This window comes from Oryctolagus cuniculus, chromosome 11 (assembly GCF_051225735.1).
Source record: "Oryctolagus cuniculus isolate XC-2025 breed Fujian yellow rabbit chromosome 11, ASM5122573v1, whole genome shotgun sequence".
In the NCBI taxonomy this organism is placed as follows: Eukaryota; Metazoa; Chordata; class Mammalia; order Lagomorpha; family Leporidae; genus Oryctolagus; species Oryctolagus cuniculus.
The window spans coordinates 11427452-11442820 of record NC_142877.1 but is presented as its reverse complement, the minus strand read 5'-3'; the positions used below and the strand labels follow the sequence as shown (position 1 = coordinate 11442820).

The 15369-nt window shown below is 44.9% G+C and overlaps 1 protein-coding gene across 2 annotated transcripts in view; it reads left to right on the top strand.

Moving 5' to 3' along the window:
- Positions 1-15369, top strand: part of CSE1L (chromosome segregation 1 like) — a 42580-nt gene that overhangs the window by 8252 nt on the left and 18959 nt on the right. Inside the window, exons 2-7 of one of the 2 annotated variants that reach the window (XM_008274808.5) lie at positions 2009-2104; positions 6496-6638; positions 11726-11827; positions 11899-12044; positions 12359-12449; positions 15108-15215. In XM_008274808.5, the coding sequence (XP_008273030.1) occupies positions 2020-2104; positions 6496-6638; positions 11726-11827; positions 11899-12044; positions 12359-12449; positions 15108-15215 (675 nt within the window). In that variant the 5' untranslated portion in view covers positions 2009-2019. The remainder of the gene's footprint in view (positions 1-2008; positions 2105-6495; positions 6639-11725; positions 11828-11898; positions 12045-12358; positions 12450-15107; positions 15216-15369) is intronic. The other variant, XM_008274809.5, reaches the window with a different exon arrangement.

The window sequence follows — 15369 nt, the reverse complement described above, 5'->3', positions numbered from 1 at the left end:
CTACTTAGGCCTTTTAAAAATGTTAGCTGTTGGCCGGCACCGCAGCTCAATAGGCTAATCCTCCGCCTGTGGCGCCGGCACACCGGGTTCTGTCCTGGTTGCCCCTCTTCCAGGCCAGCTCTCTGCTGTGGCCTGGGAGTGCAGTGAAGGATGGCCCGTTTTCTTGGGCTCTGCACCCGCCTGGGAGACCAGGAGAAGCACCTGGCTCCTGGCTTTGGATAGGCGTGGCGCGGCGGCCGTTGGAGGGTGAACCAACGGCAAAGGAAGACCTTTCTCTCTCTCTCTCACTCTCCACTCTGCCTGTCCAAAAAAAAAAAAAAAAGAAGAAGAAGAAGAAGCTGTAGTATTTTGTAGATGTTCCTTTATTTTGTTTTTTTTGTTTTTATTTTGGAAAAGCAGAGTTAGAGATCTTCTATCCACTGATTCACTCCCCAAATGGCTGCACTGGCTGGCCTGGGCCATCCTGGAGCCAGAAGTCTGGAATTCCGTCTGGGTCTCCCACATGAGTGGTAGGGGCCCAAGCACTTGAGCCATCCTTTGCTGCTTTCCCAGGAGTGTAAGCAGGGAGCTGGATCAGAAGTGGAGCAACTGGGATTTGAACCAGTGGCCATATGGGATATCATTGTTGCAGGCAGGGACTTAATCCACTGCGCCAAAACACTAGCCTCTAAATAAAAGTTATTTAAAAAAAATAGCTGTTTAATTTGGAAGGCAGAGTGAGAAAGAGAGTGATCGTATCTGCTGATTCACTCCCCAGATTCCTGCACAGCCAGGCCTAAGTCACTTGGTCTCATGTCGGTGGCAGAAACCCAAGTCCTTGGGCCATCATACACTGCCTCTCGGGCGCGTTAACAGGAAGCTGGATTGGAAGCACAGAGTAGTTGGTGTTTAACCACATCCTCTGATAGGGTATGTGAGTGTCCCACGCGACACCGTGCTACGCTGCCTGCTCCGGAAAACTGAGAGGAAGGTGATCTCCCTTCTGTTACTCCAGATGCCCTGAAGGGCCAAAGCTGGGCGCTCTTAATGCAGTCCAGGAAACCAGTCGTCTGTCATCACAGCTGCCCAGGGTCTGCATTAGCAGGAAGCTGGAGTCAGGAACCAGGGGCTTTGATATGGGACACAGGCATTTTTTTTTTTTAAGTTTTATTTATTTATTTTGGAAGAGTTATAAAAGAAAAAGGGGGGGAGAGCTTCCATCCACTAGTTCACTCCCCAGATGGCTGCAGTGGCCAGCTGGGCCAGGCTGAAGCCACAGCTTCATCCAGGTCTCCCATGTGCATGGCGGGGGCCCAAACACTTGGCCATCTTCTGCTGCTTTCCCCAGGCTGTTAGGGAGCTGGATTGGAAGGGAGTAGCTGGGACTTGAACCAGCACTGATGTAGGATGCAAGCCTTGCAGACAGTGGCTTTACCTGCTATACCAAAACGTTGGCTCCGCAGGCATTTTAACTGGCATCTCAACCACAAAGCCAAACACTGGCCCAGAAAACTGCTTTCTAATCATAATCACGGATGTCGTCTGTGGAACTCCAGAGTGACGTCCCTGGGTACAGATGCTCAGCATGTAGTTTGTGGTGAGGACTGTCACTTCGTGCTTCGTGTGCACAAAGAAATTTACTCTGCTTCCTTTAATCTCAGTTTCTTATGGAGTCCGTCTGTTCTCACTATGGAATTTTTAATAAAGTTCTTCTAGTGGATAACTTTTCCACCTTATCCAGAGGATTAAATCAGTTAAACATGTTGATGTCTTTGAACAAGTTCTTCAGCTTTAGCTTTCTGTGCCTCTTCTTGAAATTGTGGGGTTTTCTCCTTTATCTCGAAGTTACCTGTTTGAAAAACAGACCATCTTGTGGACTCACTTCGGTTGAGAGTCAAGCTTAGATAGCCCCTATCGAAAATATCAAATGGATGACTGTCGAGGTGGGACCCCTCATGTGAAATGATTCGTATTGTGAATCACTGTGTCCCCCAGTGACCAATTACCCAAAATTCATTTTTTGTTTTAGATTCTATAGCTATGGAGCTCAGTGATGCAAATTTACAAACTCTGACAGAATATTTAAAGAAAACCCTTGATCCCGATCCAGCCATCAGACGTCCAGGTAAAAGAATAAATGTTGGTTTTGGTTGGTTCATTCTTTAAGGACAGATGAGAGAAATCCTTGTGTAGTCTGTCTGCTTGTAAATTCAGAAAAAGGAAAAAAGGGGTTGTACTTGGATCCTCAAGCACAGCTTGTAGTGTTAGTTTGACTACTTTATAGTCATGAATTTTACATGCTTTTGTTTGATAAAAATGGTTTTTATTTGGTGTCTTCTGGCATAAAAAAATACTAGTTTAGGAATAAAAAGTACTGATACATTGAGAGTTCTTTCTGAGTCTTCCCAAACTTAAAGCCTGAAATTGGTCATTTGGTCATAGAGAGGAAAGTAATTGCGTACAGGGTGATTCAGAGCATGGAATCAAATAATCAGGTGTCTCTTAACCTTCCGGTTGGGTTTGGTTTAATTAATAGATTTTAAAACCTAGAATGAGTTCCTTCTTCCTCTCCTGGGTTTTACCAGTTACATTGGTTTTTCTTTTTTAAGATTTATTTATTAGAAAGGCAGAGATAGAGAAGGAGAGAGAGATCTTCCATTTGCTGGTTTACTTCCCAAAAGGTCACAAAGGCTGGGGCTGGGCCAGGCTGAAATGAGGAGCCAGGTGGTTCATCCAGGTCTCCCAGGTGGGTGCAAAGGCCCAAGGACTTGGGCTGCCTTCCACTATTTTCCCCAGGCATATTAGAGGGGAACTGGATCAAAGTGGAGTTGCCAGGGCTCAAACTGGTGCCCATATGGGATGCCAGCATCTTAACCCTTTATACCACAATGCTGGCCCCTGCCAGTTACCTTTAGAAAACTTAAGTATAACCTTAGAATTTAAAACTCAGGATTCACAGGAGTTGGTGTGAAGGTAAGTGGTGTGAGGCAGGCCAAGTCGGAACTGGTAATACATGCATGAATGCCCTGGTTAAGGGGCAAATGCTGTTTGAAGCCACCTAAATTTAGGCATTTAGATCAGTTTTGCAAGAACAGATTTCTAACTTTGAAAAATACAAGATATATCCTCATTTTTTAAATAACAACCACAAAAATTTTTGAAACAAATAAAACCAAACAACTTACAGGGAGTGGAGGTCTTGAGCACTCAGTTAATCCCTGATGTAAGTCATGTTAACTCACTAGTGTGCATCTCGCCTAGAGAACTGTGGAAATGTCTCCTGGCAACATTGAGTGCATGTGCCCATAAAGTTGTGTGTGCTGTAGTAAATAGACTCACAGACATGTTCATGTATACATCTCTATTCTGAAACAAAAACTGATTTTCTCGTTAGTGCTTGATGGTAGTGTTCATGGATAAAGGAAATTAAGTGCTCTAATCTTTGAATTTCCCAGGAAGCCTTTGCCACCCCATTAAAAATTATTTTTAATAGAATGTTTTTGTAAGATGATAATGATATTTCTATATGAATCTAGGACATTGTAGAAATAAACTGGTTTTCTGGAGAAAGTTATGGATACAGCATTTCTCAGGATCGCTTAATATCTGTAAAATGATGTGGAGATGGAAATGTGTAGTGGATCCCAACTTACAGATCCCACTGTGCTCCCTTGATCGTTGAGCTACAGCAGTGTTAAGAATGAACTGGGGGGCTGGTGTTGTAGCGTAGTGGGTAAAGGCACTGCCTGCAGTGCCAACATCCCATTTGGGCCCCAGTTTGAGACACGGTTGCTCCACTTCCGATCCAGCTCCCTGCTGATGGCCTGGGAAAGCAGTGGAAGATGGCCCAAATCCTTGGGCCCCTGCGCCCTCATGGGAGACCTGGAAGAAGTTCCTGGTTCCTGGCTTCAGATTGGCTCAGCTTCAGCTGTTGCAGCCATTTGGGGAGTGAACCAGCTGATGGAAGACTCGCTCTCTCTCTCTCTCTCTCTCCTTCCTCTCTGTAGCTCTGCTTTTCAAATAAATAAATATTAAAAAAAAAGAATGAACTGGAAGACCTTTGAGTGTGTACGGTCACTGTGAATTTTGTGTGTATAAGTTGGAGGAAATGAATACAGAAAGGAATAGACTTCAACTCCTGAGAAGATACTGGTTATGATTAATGAAAGACTTGCCAGTTTATATGGGTTTTCCACATGGATGCAGTGTGTTGCCCTATCTGAAATGCTGACCACCATCTAGGGTTGAAACAGCCTCCTGTACTCATGGAAAACCATGGTATGTCCCCTCCTAAAAAACATTTACAGGGGCCGATGCTGTGGCGTAGCGGATAAAGCTGCTGCCTGCAGTGCCGGCATCCCATATGGGTGCTGGTTGGAGTCCCAGCTGCTCCACTTCCGATCCAGCTCTCTGCTGTGGCCTGGGAAAGCAGTGGAGGATGGCCCAGTTCTTCTGCGTGGGATACCTGGAAGAAGCTCTTGGCTCCTGCCTTTGGATCGGCGCAGCTCCAGCTGTTGCGGTCATCTGGGGAGTGAACCAGCGGATGAAAAACTCATTCATTCATTCCTCTCTCTCTCTCTCTTTCTCTCTCTCCCTCTCTCCCTCTCTCCCTCTCTCCCTCTCTCCCTCTCTCCCTCTCCCCCTCTCCCTCTCTCTCTCTCTCTCTCTGCCTCTCTGTAACTCTGCCTTTCAAATAAATAAATAAATCTGAAAAAAAATTTTACAATTCACTAGTCCTACACTTAAGGCTTAGATTTAGCCTATTCGTTAAGATGCTGTGACCCACATCAGAATACCTGGATTCAATTCCTGATTCCAGCTCCCTGCTAATAGGCACCCTGAAAGGCAGCATTGATGGCTCAAGTAATTGGGTTCCTGCCACCCACGTGGGAATCTGGGATTGATTTCCCAGCTCCTGTCTTTGTTTAGGCCAATACTGATATTTGCAAGCATTTGGAAAATGAGCCAGCAGATTGGAGTTCTCTCTGTGTGCCTCTTCATGCCTCTGCCTCTTCCTGTCAGGTATTTTTTAAAAGATTGGTTTATTTCAAAAAGTTATAGAGAGAGGGAGAGACAGAGAGGTCTTCCCTCTGCTGATTCACTCCCCAAATGTCTGCTGCCAGCCAGGGCTGAGCCGGAGCCAAGAGTCAACAGCTGCTTCTGGATCTCCCACATGGGTGCAAGGGCCCAAACACTTAGGCCATCGGCTGCTGCTTTTCCCAGGCCACTAGCATGGAGCTGGATCAGAGGTGGAGCAGCCAGGACACAAACTGTTGCACATAGGGGATGCAGGTGTCGTAGGTGGTGGATTTACCTGCTGTGCCACCAGCCAGCCCCTCAAATAGATATTTTTTGCATTTTCATCAACTTTTAACTTTTTAATGGTTTATTTTTTTGCTTGAAATAATTATGGAGAGAGCGAGCGAGCGAGTGAGATAGAGAACTTCCATCTGCTGGTTCACTCTCCAATGATGTTAATGGCTGGGGCTGGGTCAGGCCAAAGCCAGGAGCCAGGAGCTTCCTCTGGGTCTTGTATGTGAGTGTAGGGGCGGGGACCTACGCCATCTTCCACTGCTTTCCCAGGCACATTAGCAGGGAGGGAGGGAGGTGAAGGGGATCAGGGCAGCAGGACACGGTCGTGGCAGCACCGTTCATGTACTGGAACCCAGAACTGCAGGAAGTGAGTTTGCTGTGGGACCGCTTACTGCACAGTAGAGCTGGTGATCTTCACCAAGGGTTCTGCTTTCACCATTTTTGTTCTCATCCTGTTTCAGATTGACCTCACACATCTTCCTCTGGGAGGCCCTGCTCTCAGCTGCCACAGGAGGAAGAAAAGAAATGGGCTCAAATAGATTTTTTAAAAATTCACAGAAAATGCATATTAAGGAAAGGCATGGATTTCAAAATTTTTTCCAGCAAAATAAGCTTTTTAATTGTATTTTTTAATGAACTTAAAAATTATGTTTTATTTTTTGGAGACACAGAGCTCCCATCCCCCCAAATGCCCAGGTGCCGGCCAGGGTTGGGCTAAAGCCGGGAGCCAGGAACGCAAATCTAAGTCTCCCATGTGGATGGCAGGAGCTCATTTACTTGAGCCATCACTGCTGCCTCCCAGGGTCTGCATTAGCAGGAAGCTGGAGTTTTGGAGCCCAGGGCGGGCAATCTAACCAAAGTGCTCCCCTATAGGACACGTTCGTTGTAAACAGTAGGACAAACCCCCATCATGAACTCTTTGAAATATGTCTTTATGTATTACCATGAACTAACTAATTTGGTCTTCACCATAGTCCTATAAAAGAAGTATTGCTGTATATAGTACCAGTAACATTTGGAATAAGCTACAGGTGTATGACTTTTACCCTGAAGTTATTTATCTCTGAGTATTAAAGTGAAATCCTATAGACCCACATAGGTTTCCTAAGGAAAAATAGCCTAATGTTTTAATTCTCTGATCCTTCAGATACACATACTTTGGTTGTAAGAACAAGTCTTCTAACATTAAAATTCTTTTTATAGCTGAGAAATTTCTTGAGTCTGTAGAAGGAAATCAGAATTACCCATTGTTGCTATTAACATTACTGGAGAAGTCCCAGGATAATGTCATCAAAGTGTGTGCTTCAGTAACGTTCAAGAACTACATTAAAAGGAACTGGAGAATTGTGAGTATTTTGCAAATATTTGTATATAATTTAATGTCCTGCATAAGATTTAAAAGTTTCAGACATGATTTAAAGAAAAAAGCTCCTGTTCTTTTTATTTGAATTCATATAAATTCCTTCATGTTTGTAACTTAAGTTGCTTTAGAGGGTGTGATTTGGTTTTAAACTCTATTATGGTTGAAATGTAACTTGAGTTCCCTGTCTAACGAAGAAACATTTTGTGAGAAGGCAGTCTAAATGAGTAACTGAAGTACTTCTGTTGTGGACTAGGAAAATTAGGGCTGAAAAAAATCATATTTAAAATGTAGAATGCCAGGGTTGGCGCTGTGGCTTAGTGGGCTGAGCCTCTGCCTGCAGCTTGGGTACTGGGTTTGAGTTCTGGCTCCTCCTCTTCTAATCCAGCTCTCTGCTAATGACCTAGAAAGCAGTGGAGGATGTCTCGAGTGCTTGGTTTGCTGCACCCACGTAGGAGACCTGGAAGAAGCTCCTAGCTCCTGGCTTTGGATTTGTTGAAGCCATTTAGGGAGTGAACCAGCAGATGGAAGACCTCTCTCTGTCTATCCCTCTCTCTCTCTGTAACTCTACCTCTAAATAAATAAATAAAACATTTTATTTATTTATCTATTTTTTAAAAGATTTATTTATTTATCTGAAAGAGTTACACAGGAAGAGAAGAGGCAAAGAGAGAGGTCCTCCATCTGCTGGTTCACTCCCCAGTTGGCTGCAATGGCCGGAGCTGCGCCAATCCGAAGCCAGGAGCCAGGAGCCTCCTCTGGTTCTCCTACATGGGTGCAGGGACCCAAGTACCTGGGCCATCCTCCGCTGCCTTCCCAGGCCATAGCAGAGAGCTGGATCAGAACTGGAGTGGCTGGGACGAGAACTGGCACCCATATGGGATGTCGGCACTGCAGGCAGTGGCCTCACCCACTACGCCACAGTGCCGTCCCAAAATTTTTTTTTTTTTTTTTTTTTTTAAGATTTATCAACAGGTAGAGTTAGAGAGAGAGAGAAAGGTCTTCCTTCCCTTCATTCACCCCCCAAATGGCCACCACAGACAGAGCTCTGCCGATCCAAAGCCAGGAGCCAGGTACCTCCTCCTGTCAAAAAAAGTTTTTTTAAAATGTAGAATGCCAAATAATTTAGAATTTAAATATTTGGTTAGGGATTTTGGCCTGTGTCTTGTGGGTTATGGAAATACAAGGGTACTTCAAGGAGTTCATGGAAAAATAAAATTAAAAGGTAAATAAATTTTTGAAATTCATAGCTTTTTCATAATGCACATTTTTCCATGAACTTTTTTTTTTTTTTTTTTAAACAGGCAGAGTGGATAGTGAGAGAGAGAGACAGAGAGAAAGGTCTTCCTTTTGCCGTTGGTTCACCCTCCAATGGCTGCCGCGGCCAGCGCATCGCGCTGATCCGAAGCGGGGAGCCAGGTGCTTCTCCTGGTCTCCCATGCGGGTACAGGGCCCAAGTACTTGGGCCATCCTCCACTGTACTCCCGGGCCATAGCAGAGAGCTGGCCGGGAAGAGGGGCAACCGGGACAGAATCTGGCGCCCCGACCGGGACTAGAACCCGGTGTGCCGGTGCCGCAAGGTGGAGGATTAGCCTAGTGAGCCACGGCGCCGGCTTCCATGAACTTAAAAATTATTTGAGAACAATAAAGAAAAAGGGAACTCCCATCCACAAGTTTTTTTTCTCCAAATGCCCAGGTAGGGCTGGGTTAGGCTGAGGTTAGGGATCTGGGAACTCAATCCAGGTCTCTTACATGGGGGACTCAATATATGTCTACCATGTGTGTGGCAGGGACCCAAGTACTTTAGCCATCATCTACTACCTCTCAATGTGCATAGTAGCAGGAAGATGGAATTGGCAATAGAAAGTACTCAGATCCAGGTACTCTGATTTGGGGTGTGGGTATCCCAATAGGTGGCTTGATAAACTTTCTGAAGTACTCTTGTATATTCTGATTTCTCAAAAACTACCTTAAATTTTTTTTTTTTTTTTTAATTTCATTTGAAAAGCAGAGGGGCAGACTGAAATCTTCTATCCACTAATTTACCCCCTAAGTGCCTGCACCAGCCAGGACTGGGCTGGGTTGACACCAGGAGCCTAGAACTCAATCCAAGTCTCCTGCATGGGTGGCAGGGACCAAATTGTTGCCATTCTCTGCTGCCTCCCGTGATGTGCATTAAGAGTAAGCTGGATGGGAAGCAAGGAGCCCCGAGGAGCCAGCACTCAAACCAGGGGTTCCCATGTAGGGTGGGAGTGTCCAAAGCAGCAGTTTGACTGCTCTGCCAATTGCCCACCCCTGTGTGTGCTAATTTTAAGATGTGTCTTAAAATCATAAGTTAGGAAACAGGCATTCTCCGTACATTTATAGGGGTGGGGTCATCCTGCGGGTGGATCTTTATAAGGCCCACAAAATCATTTGGCCTGGCCCTACCAAGATAACTGTGGAACTCAAATCTATAGCAGGCTAGTTTGTGTGTGTGTGTGTGTGTGTGTGTGTGTGTGTGTGTTTAATGATTTATTTCATTTATTTGAAAGGCAGAGTTACAGAAAGTGATATCTTTCATCTGCTGGTTAACTCCCCATAAGGCTGCAGTGACTGGGGCTGGGCCAGTCTGAAGCCAGGAGCCAGGAGCTTCTTGTGGGTCTCCAATGTGGTTCAGGGGCCCAAACACTTGGGCCATCCTCTGTTGCTTTCCTGGGTGCATTAGCAGGGAGCTGGATTGAAAGTGGAGCAGCCAGGACTTAACTGGCGACCATGGGGAATGCTGGCATTGTAGGCAGCAGCTTAACCCCTTAGATACCACAACACTGGCCCCATCAGGCTAGTTTTTAAGTTGATAATTTTGCATCGCCCATGAATTGTGTTATAAATATCCAAAGCCCTTAGCAGAAAAAAAGGTTCCTCACCCCTGATGGAAAGTGGTTCTCAACTGGGGACCAGGTGATGTTGGCAATATTTGGAGACTTCACAGCTTGGAGGATTGCTACTGGCATCTAGTGGGTGGAGGCCAGGGGTTCTGCTGTTCATCCCACAATCTACAAGGTAGGTCCTTTCAACAGCTCCTGATCCAGAATGGCAGCAGTACTAAAGCTGAGAAACTCTGGCTCATGATAAAGGAAAAAAAAGTTACTGATAAGTGGTAATAATGTAGAAAATACTAAGATTAACAGAAATGGTCATGTTTTCTAAAAAGTCAACTTGAAGCCGCTCAAGTATTTATTTAGAATCTTGCATTCCATGAGTTTGAAAACTGTAAATACTGTTTTTAAGCTTGTATAATTGGTCAAATATTACCACATGTGGTGAAGAAATGACTTGGGAAGTCTTAGAAATGGTGTTTACACATCCATCCCTCCAAGCAGGCCTTGTGGCTGCTGTTTGGGATGCCTGCATTCCATATTCTGCTTCCGGTCCAGCTTCTTGCTGGTGTGTCCTGGGAGGCAGCAGGTGATGTTTCAAGTGCTTGGGCTCCTGTCTTTGGCCTGGCCTAGCCCTGTCTGTTGTGGCCATTTGAGAAATGAACCGAAATCATGTTGAATGGGAAATCAATCAATCAATCAGTCTCTGTCTGTCTGTCTGTGTGTGTCTCTCTCTCTCTCTGTTGTTCTGCCTTTTAAATAGAATAAAATAAATAAACATTAAAAAAAAATCCATCCTCCACTTGAAAGCTTGCTAGGCCTCTATCCTGATTTGTAAAGCCAGAGTGACTTCTAGAACCCCCTTGGGTGGTGGCATCCAGGATGCATTCTCATCAGTAACAGTCAAAGTAAGAGGGAGACTTTTTGGGGGGAAGCTTTTATTTATTTATTTGAAAGGCAGGGTTACAGAGAGAGATTCCCAAATGGCTGCAGTGGCCAGCGCTGGGCCAGACTAAAGCCAGGAGCTTCATCTGGGTCTCCAGCATGGATGCAGGGCCCGAGTAGTTGGGCTTTCTTTGGCTGCTTTCCCACGTGCATTGTCAGGAAGATGGATTGGAAGTAGCAGAGGCAGGACTTGAACTGGTGCCCATATGGGATGCCAGCACTTTAGGCGGGAACTCTGCTGCACCAGAGCTCTGGCCTCAGAAGGCTTTAGATGAGAGTTAAATTGAAGCTTTTAAAGATGAATATATAGATTATATAGTATATATCAAAATATTTTATTATTATACATTCCTTTTAGCTTACATAAAGAACTGATATTCTTAATTGGCATTAGGAATTCAGAACTCCATTGACTAGCATGTGAAATATTTGCAATTGCGAGAGAGAAGTACATCTGGGGGAAAGGGCTCATGCTTTCATAACATTATTAAAAGAGTCTGTGACCCATGGAAACAGGGAAGGTTCCACCTTCTATTCATGTTAGATAACTAAGAAATAGGAGAGGTAGTTATGACACTGCTTTGGGCACTCTGGAGTTAGTGGGTTCAAGTGCCAACTTTTTGGTAATGGTCTTCTTGGGAAGCAGCAGGTCAAGTGCTTGGGTCCCTGCCACCCGTGTGAGAGACCTGGATTGAGGTCTTTGATCCTGACGTCAGCCTGGTCCAGCCTTGGCTGTTGTGGGCATTTAGGGAGTGAACCTGCAGATGGAAAAAATCTCTCTGCCTTTCAAATAAAATAAATTACTAAAAATGGGAAAAATATCCAGGAAATAAAAAAAAAATAGTTTTGTGGTAGAGGCCTTTGTCTTTATTTAATTAAACTTATTTCTAACTAACATGATTGAAGTGTTGGTCCTTCCTAACGTCAGAAGGAAAGCAAAAAAAGAAGAAAGGGGGGTCCTGTCCTGGGAATGAAATGGTTATCTGCTTGGGTTCCTGCTTGTTGGCACCAGCCGATGGTGTTAACTGACTAAGCAGCCTACAGCTCAGAATGTGTGCGGGGGAACGTCTGCCTGCACATGTGCAGTGTTGTATCAAGTCCTGTGACCGCCATGGGACATAATAACCAATCAGATCATGCAAGTAGTCATATAAGGAAGCTAGAACCATATATAGAAAATACTCCTCTTTGTTTGAGGCTCAGTCTTTTTGGATAGGACATGAAGACTGATTAAGTTGCTAATTCACTGATGTTTGGCTCTTGCTCTTAGGTTGAAGATGAACCAAGCAAAATTTGTGAAGCGGATCGAGTGGCCATTAAAGCCAACATTGTGCACTTGATGCTTAGCAGCCCAGAGCAAATCCAGAAGCAGGTGATGTAGCCTTGCTCTTCAGGCAGGTCCCTTCGCGAGGCTCTCCTCTGATTTCTCTTCTCCTCTCCCAGTTAAGTGATGCTATCAGCATCATTGGCAGAGAAGATTTCCCTCAGAAGTGGCCTGACTTGTTGACGGAAATGGTGAATCGCTTTCAGAGTGGAGATTTCCATGTTATTAATGGAGTCCTGCGTACAGCACACTCGTTGTTTAAGAGGTACTGATGTACTGACACCTGGTCTCTCTTGTGTTTGCTCTATGACCAGTTACATTTTTGTGACTGGTGTTACGCCTGTGAATATGGTAATCTAGGAGCACACGCCTCTCAGTTCATTGTTCCTTTTCAACTTAGGATGTTTATTTCACACTGCCTTCTCACCTGTGAAGTATGTAGATTTGATAGCTTAATTTCTTTAAAAAAATTCCTTCCATTTTAAGTTTACAAAAGCCATTTAGTCACTATTCAGCGTCTAATCTTAATGACCTGAAGTGACCCAGTAAACGTAATCTGTTTTGCCTTTAATTTTCTAGATACCGCCATGAATTTAAGTCAAACGAGTTATGGACGGAAATTAAACTTGTTCTGGATGCTTTTGCTTTGCCGTTGACAAATCTGTTTAAGGTATGAAATGACATCGTGGCACAGGGCCTGTTTGTATGAATTTTAAGAGCACTGTCTGAAAACTGCTTTGATGGGTGGTGTGGAGAGCAGCAGTCTGCCTGGCTAGATCGTGACCTCCCGTCCATCACGGCATTCTGACCTGCTGCCCTGCTTCTGTAGGAATATCACCTCTGGGCTGGCGCCGCGGCTCAATAGGCTAATCCTCCGCCTGCAACGCTGGCACACCGGGTTCTAGTCCCGGTCGGGGCGCCAGATTCTGTCCCAGTTGCTCCTCTTCCAGGCCAGCTCTCTGCTATGGCCCGGGAGTGCAGTGGAGGATGGCCCAAGTGCTTGGGCCCTGCACCCCATGGGAGACCAGGAGAAGCACCTGGCTCCTGCCTTCGGATCAGCGCAGTGCACTAGCTGCAGCGTGCCGGTCATGGCAGCCATTGGAGGGTGAACCAACAGCAAAGGAGGACCTTTCTCTCTCTCTCTCTCTCTCACTGTCCACTCTGCCTTGTCAAAAAAAAGAAAAAAGAAAAAAAGGGGATATCACCTCTCTCACCCAGGTATCTGAGTATGTGTCTACAGCTGTGTTTTGGATTTCATTTATTAATTTATACATTCAGTATCATTTTACAGTGCACAGGCTGCTTTCCTAGACATGCTTTTGGTCTTTGTGAGAATCCATAAGATTGAAAGAAATCTGCCATTAGCCCTTTTCCCCAGGTCAGAAGAGAAGGCCAGTGTAAAAGAGCCAGCCTCCAGCTTAGTTGTACCAATTCCAGAAAAGTCGTTTATTTTTTAAGAAGGAAAGTAGCATCATATCCAACAGTAAAGTGTACAGGGTTTTTCATGGTGAGGATACCTTAGCACATTTTATTTTGAAAGATAAAATTGTACAAACTAAGATCACTTTAAAATACAGTGAAAAAATGCTTTGGTGTTATGCCCATTGGATTCTAATGGAAGCAGTTCTATAGATTTGGGCATGTTACTGAGAAAACCTAAATAGTCCCTAACTCCAGGAGACAGGAAGTAACGTCTGCTGGGGGTCTTTTATGTAACAGGTAGACATAGTACTAGGACATTTTATGTGTTTTCTCATCTAATACTCTGTATGATGTAGGGATTACTCCCATATATCAGTAAGGGTATTGTGACTTAGTAAAATCATTTACCTTTCTCAAAGACTCTTATGCATAAGAGTCTGGGTTGTAAACAGATTTATCTGGCATTTAGAACATGCCTCACTGTGCTGCCTTGCGTTACTTTTTTTTTTTTTTTTTTTTTTTTTTTTGACAGGCAGTTAGACAGTGAGAGAGACAGAGAGAAAGGTCTTCCTTCCTTTGGTTCACTCCCCAGATGGCTGCTACGGCCAGTGTGCTGCGCCGATCTGAAGCCAGGAGCCAGGTGCTTCCTCCTGGTCTCCCGTGTGAGTGCAGGGCCCAAGCACTTGGGCAATCCTCCACTGCCTTCTTGGGCAACAGCGGAGAACTGGACTGGAAGAGGAGCAACTGGGACAGAATCCGGTGCCCCAACCGGGACATGAGCTGCGGCACTGGCCCTTGTAGTACTTTTTAAAATTTTTATTTTATTTATTTGAAAGGCAGAGTTACAGGTAGGGAGGGAATGTGTGAGAGAGCAAGCGTGCACTGCCATTGCTGGTTCACTCCCCAAGTGGCCGCAATGGCTGGGGGCTGGGCCAGGCCAAAGCCAGGAGCCAAGAGCTTCATCTGGGTCTCCCACATGAGTGCAGGGGCCTAAGGACTTGAGCTGTCTTCCATTGCTTTCCCAGGTGCATTAGCAGGGAGCTGGATTGGAAGTGGAGCAGCCAAGACTAGAACTGGTGCCTGCCTATCTGGGATGCTAGTGTTGCAGGTGGTGGCTTAACCTTCTATGTCACGGTGCCGCCCCTGCCCCCCCCCCTTTTCAAGATTTATTTTTGTTAATATATTTCTAGAGTGTCAGATCAAAGATAGGAGATGTGCACAGTTTTATAGATAAACCTAGTTCTTGCAGTTAGAATAAACAGTCAGCAACAACATAATGCCTGGTGGCAGAGGAATTAATGAGGGTATCTAGAGACCGTTTTGTATCATGTGACTGCAAATAATCACATAGATGATTGGAAAGATAAAGCTCAGAGTGTTTATATTGGAATATAGTGCTATGATGAGTAATATAAAGATAGTTTTGGGGCCTGTGCTGTGGCATAGCATGTAAGGCTGCTGCCTGTGGTGCTGATAGCCCACATGGGCACTGGTTCAAGTCCCTGCTGCTCCACTTCAGATCCAGCTCTCTGCTGTGTCCTGGGGAAGCATCAGAAGATGGCCCAAGTCCTTGGGCCCCTGCACCTGTGTGGGAGACCCCGAAGAAGCTCCGGGCTCCTGGCTTTGGGTTGGTCCAGCTCCAGCTGTTGCAGCCGTTTGAGAAGTGAACCAGCAGATGGAGGCGCTCTCTGTCTCTCCCCACCCCTGTCACTCTGCCTTTCAAACGAATAAATCTTTTTAAAAACAATTTTTTTTCCAGAATTTCTTAAATGACTTTATGTTATCAATTAAAAGTCCAATTTCTGAGCAGAAATAGAAGTGGTCTTCATGTAGTACTAGTCTTTTTCCCCCGGTCAGCATGTTGGTTACCCTACACTAAAGTCCTGTTCCTGTATTCCTTTCCAAGGCCACTATTGAGCTCTGCAGCACCCATGCAAATGACGCCTCTGCCCTGAGGATTCTTTTTTCTTCCTTGATTCTGATCTCAAAGTTGTTTTACAGTTTAAACTTTCAGGTAAGTTTCATTTGATTTTTTTGCTTCTTTGAAGTTCAGTAGACAGTTTTGCATTTGATAGAGACTTCCGTGTCTGCACGGATTTTCTGAAAGAAAAGGTTTTGTCTGACTCCCTCTATTATTTGTTCATTTTATCTACAATGTTCTCACAGTG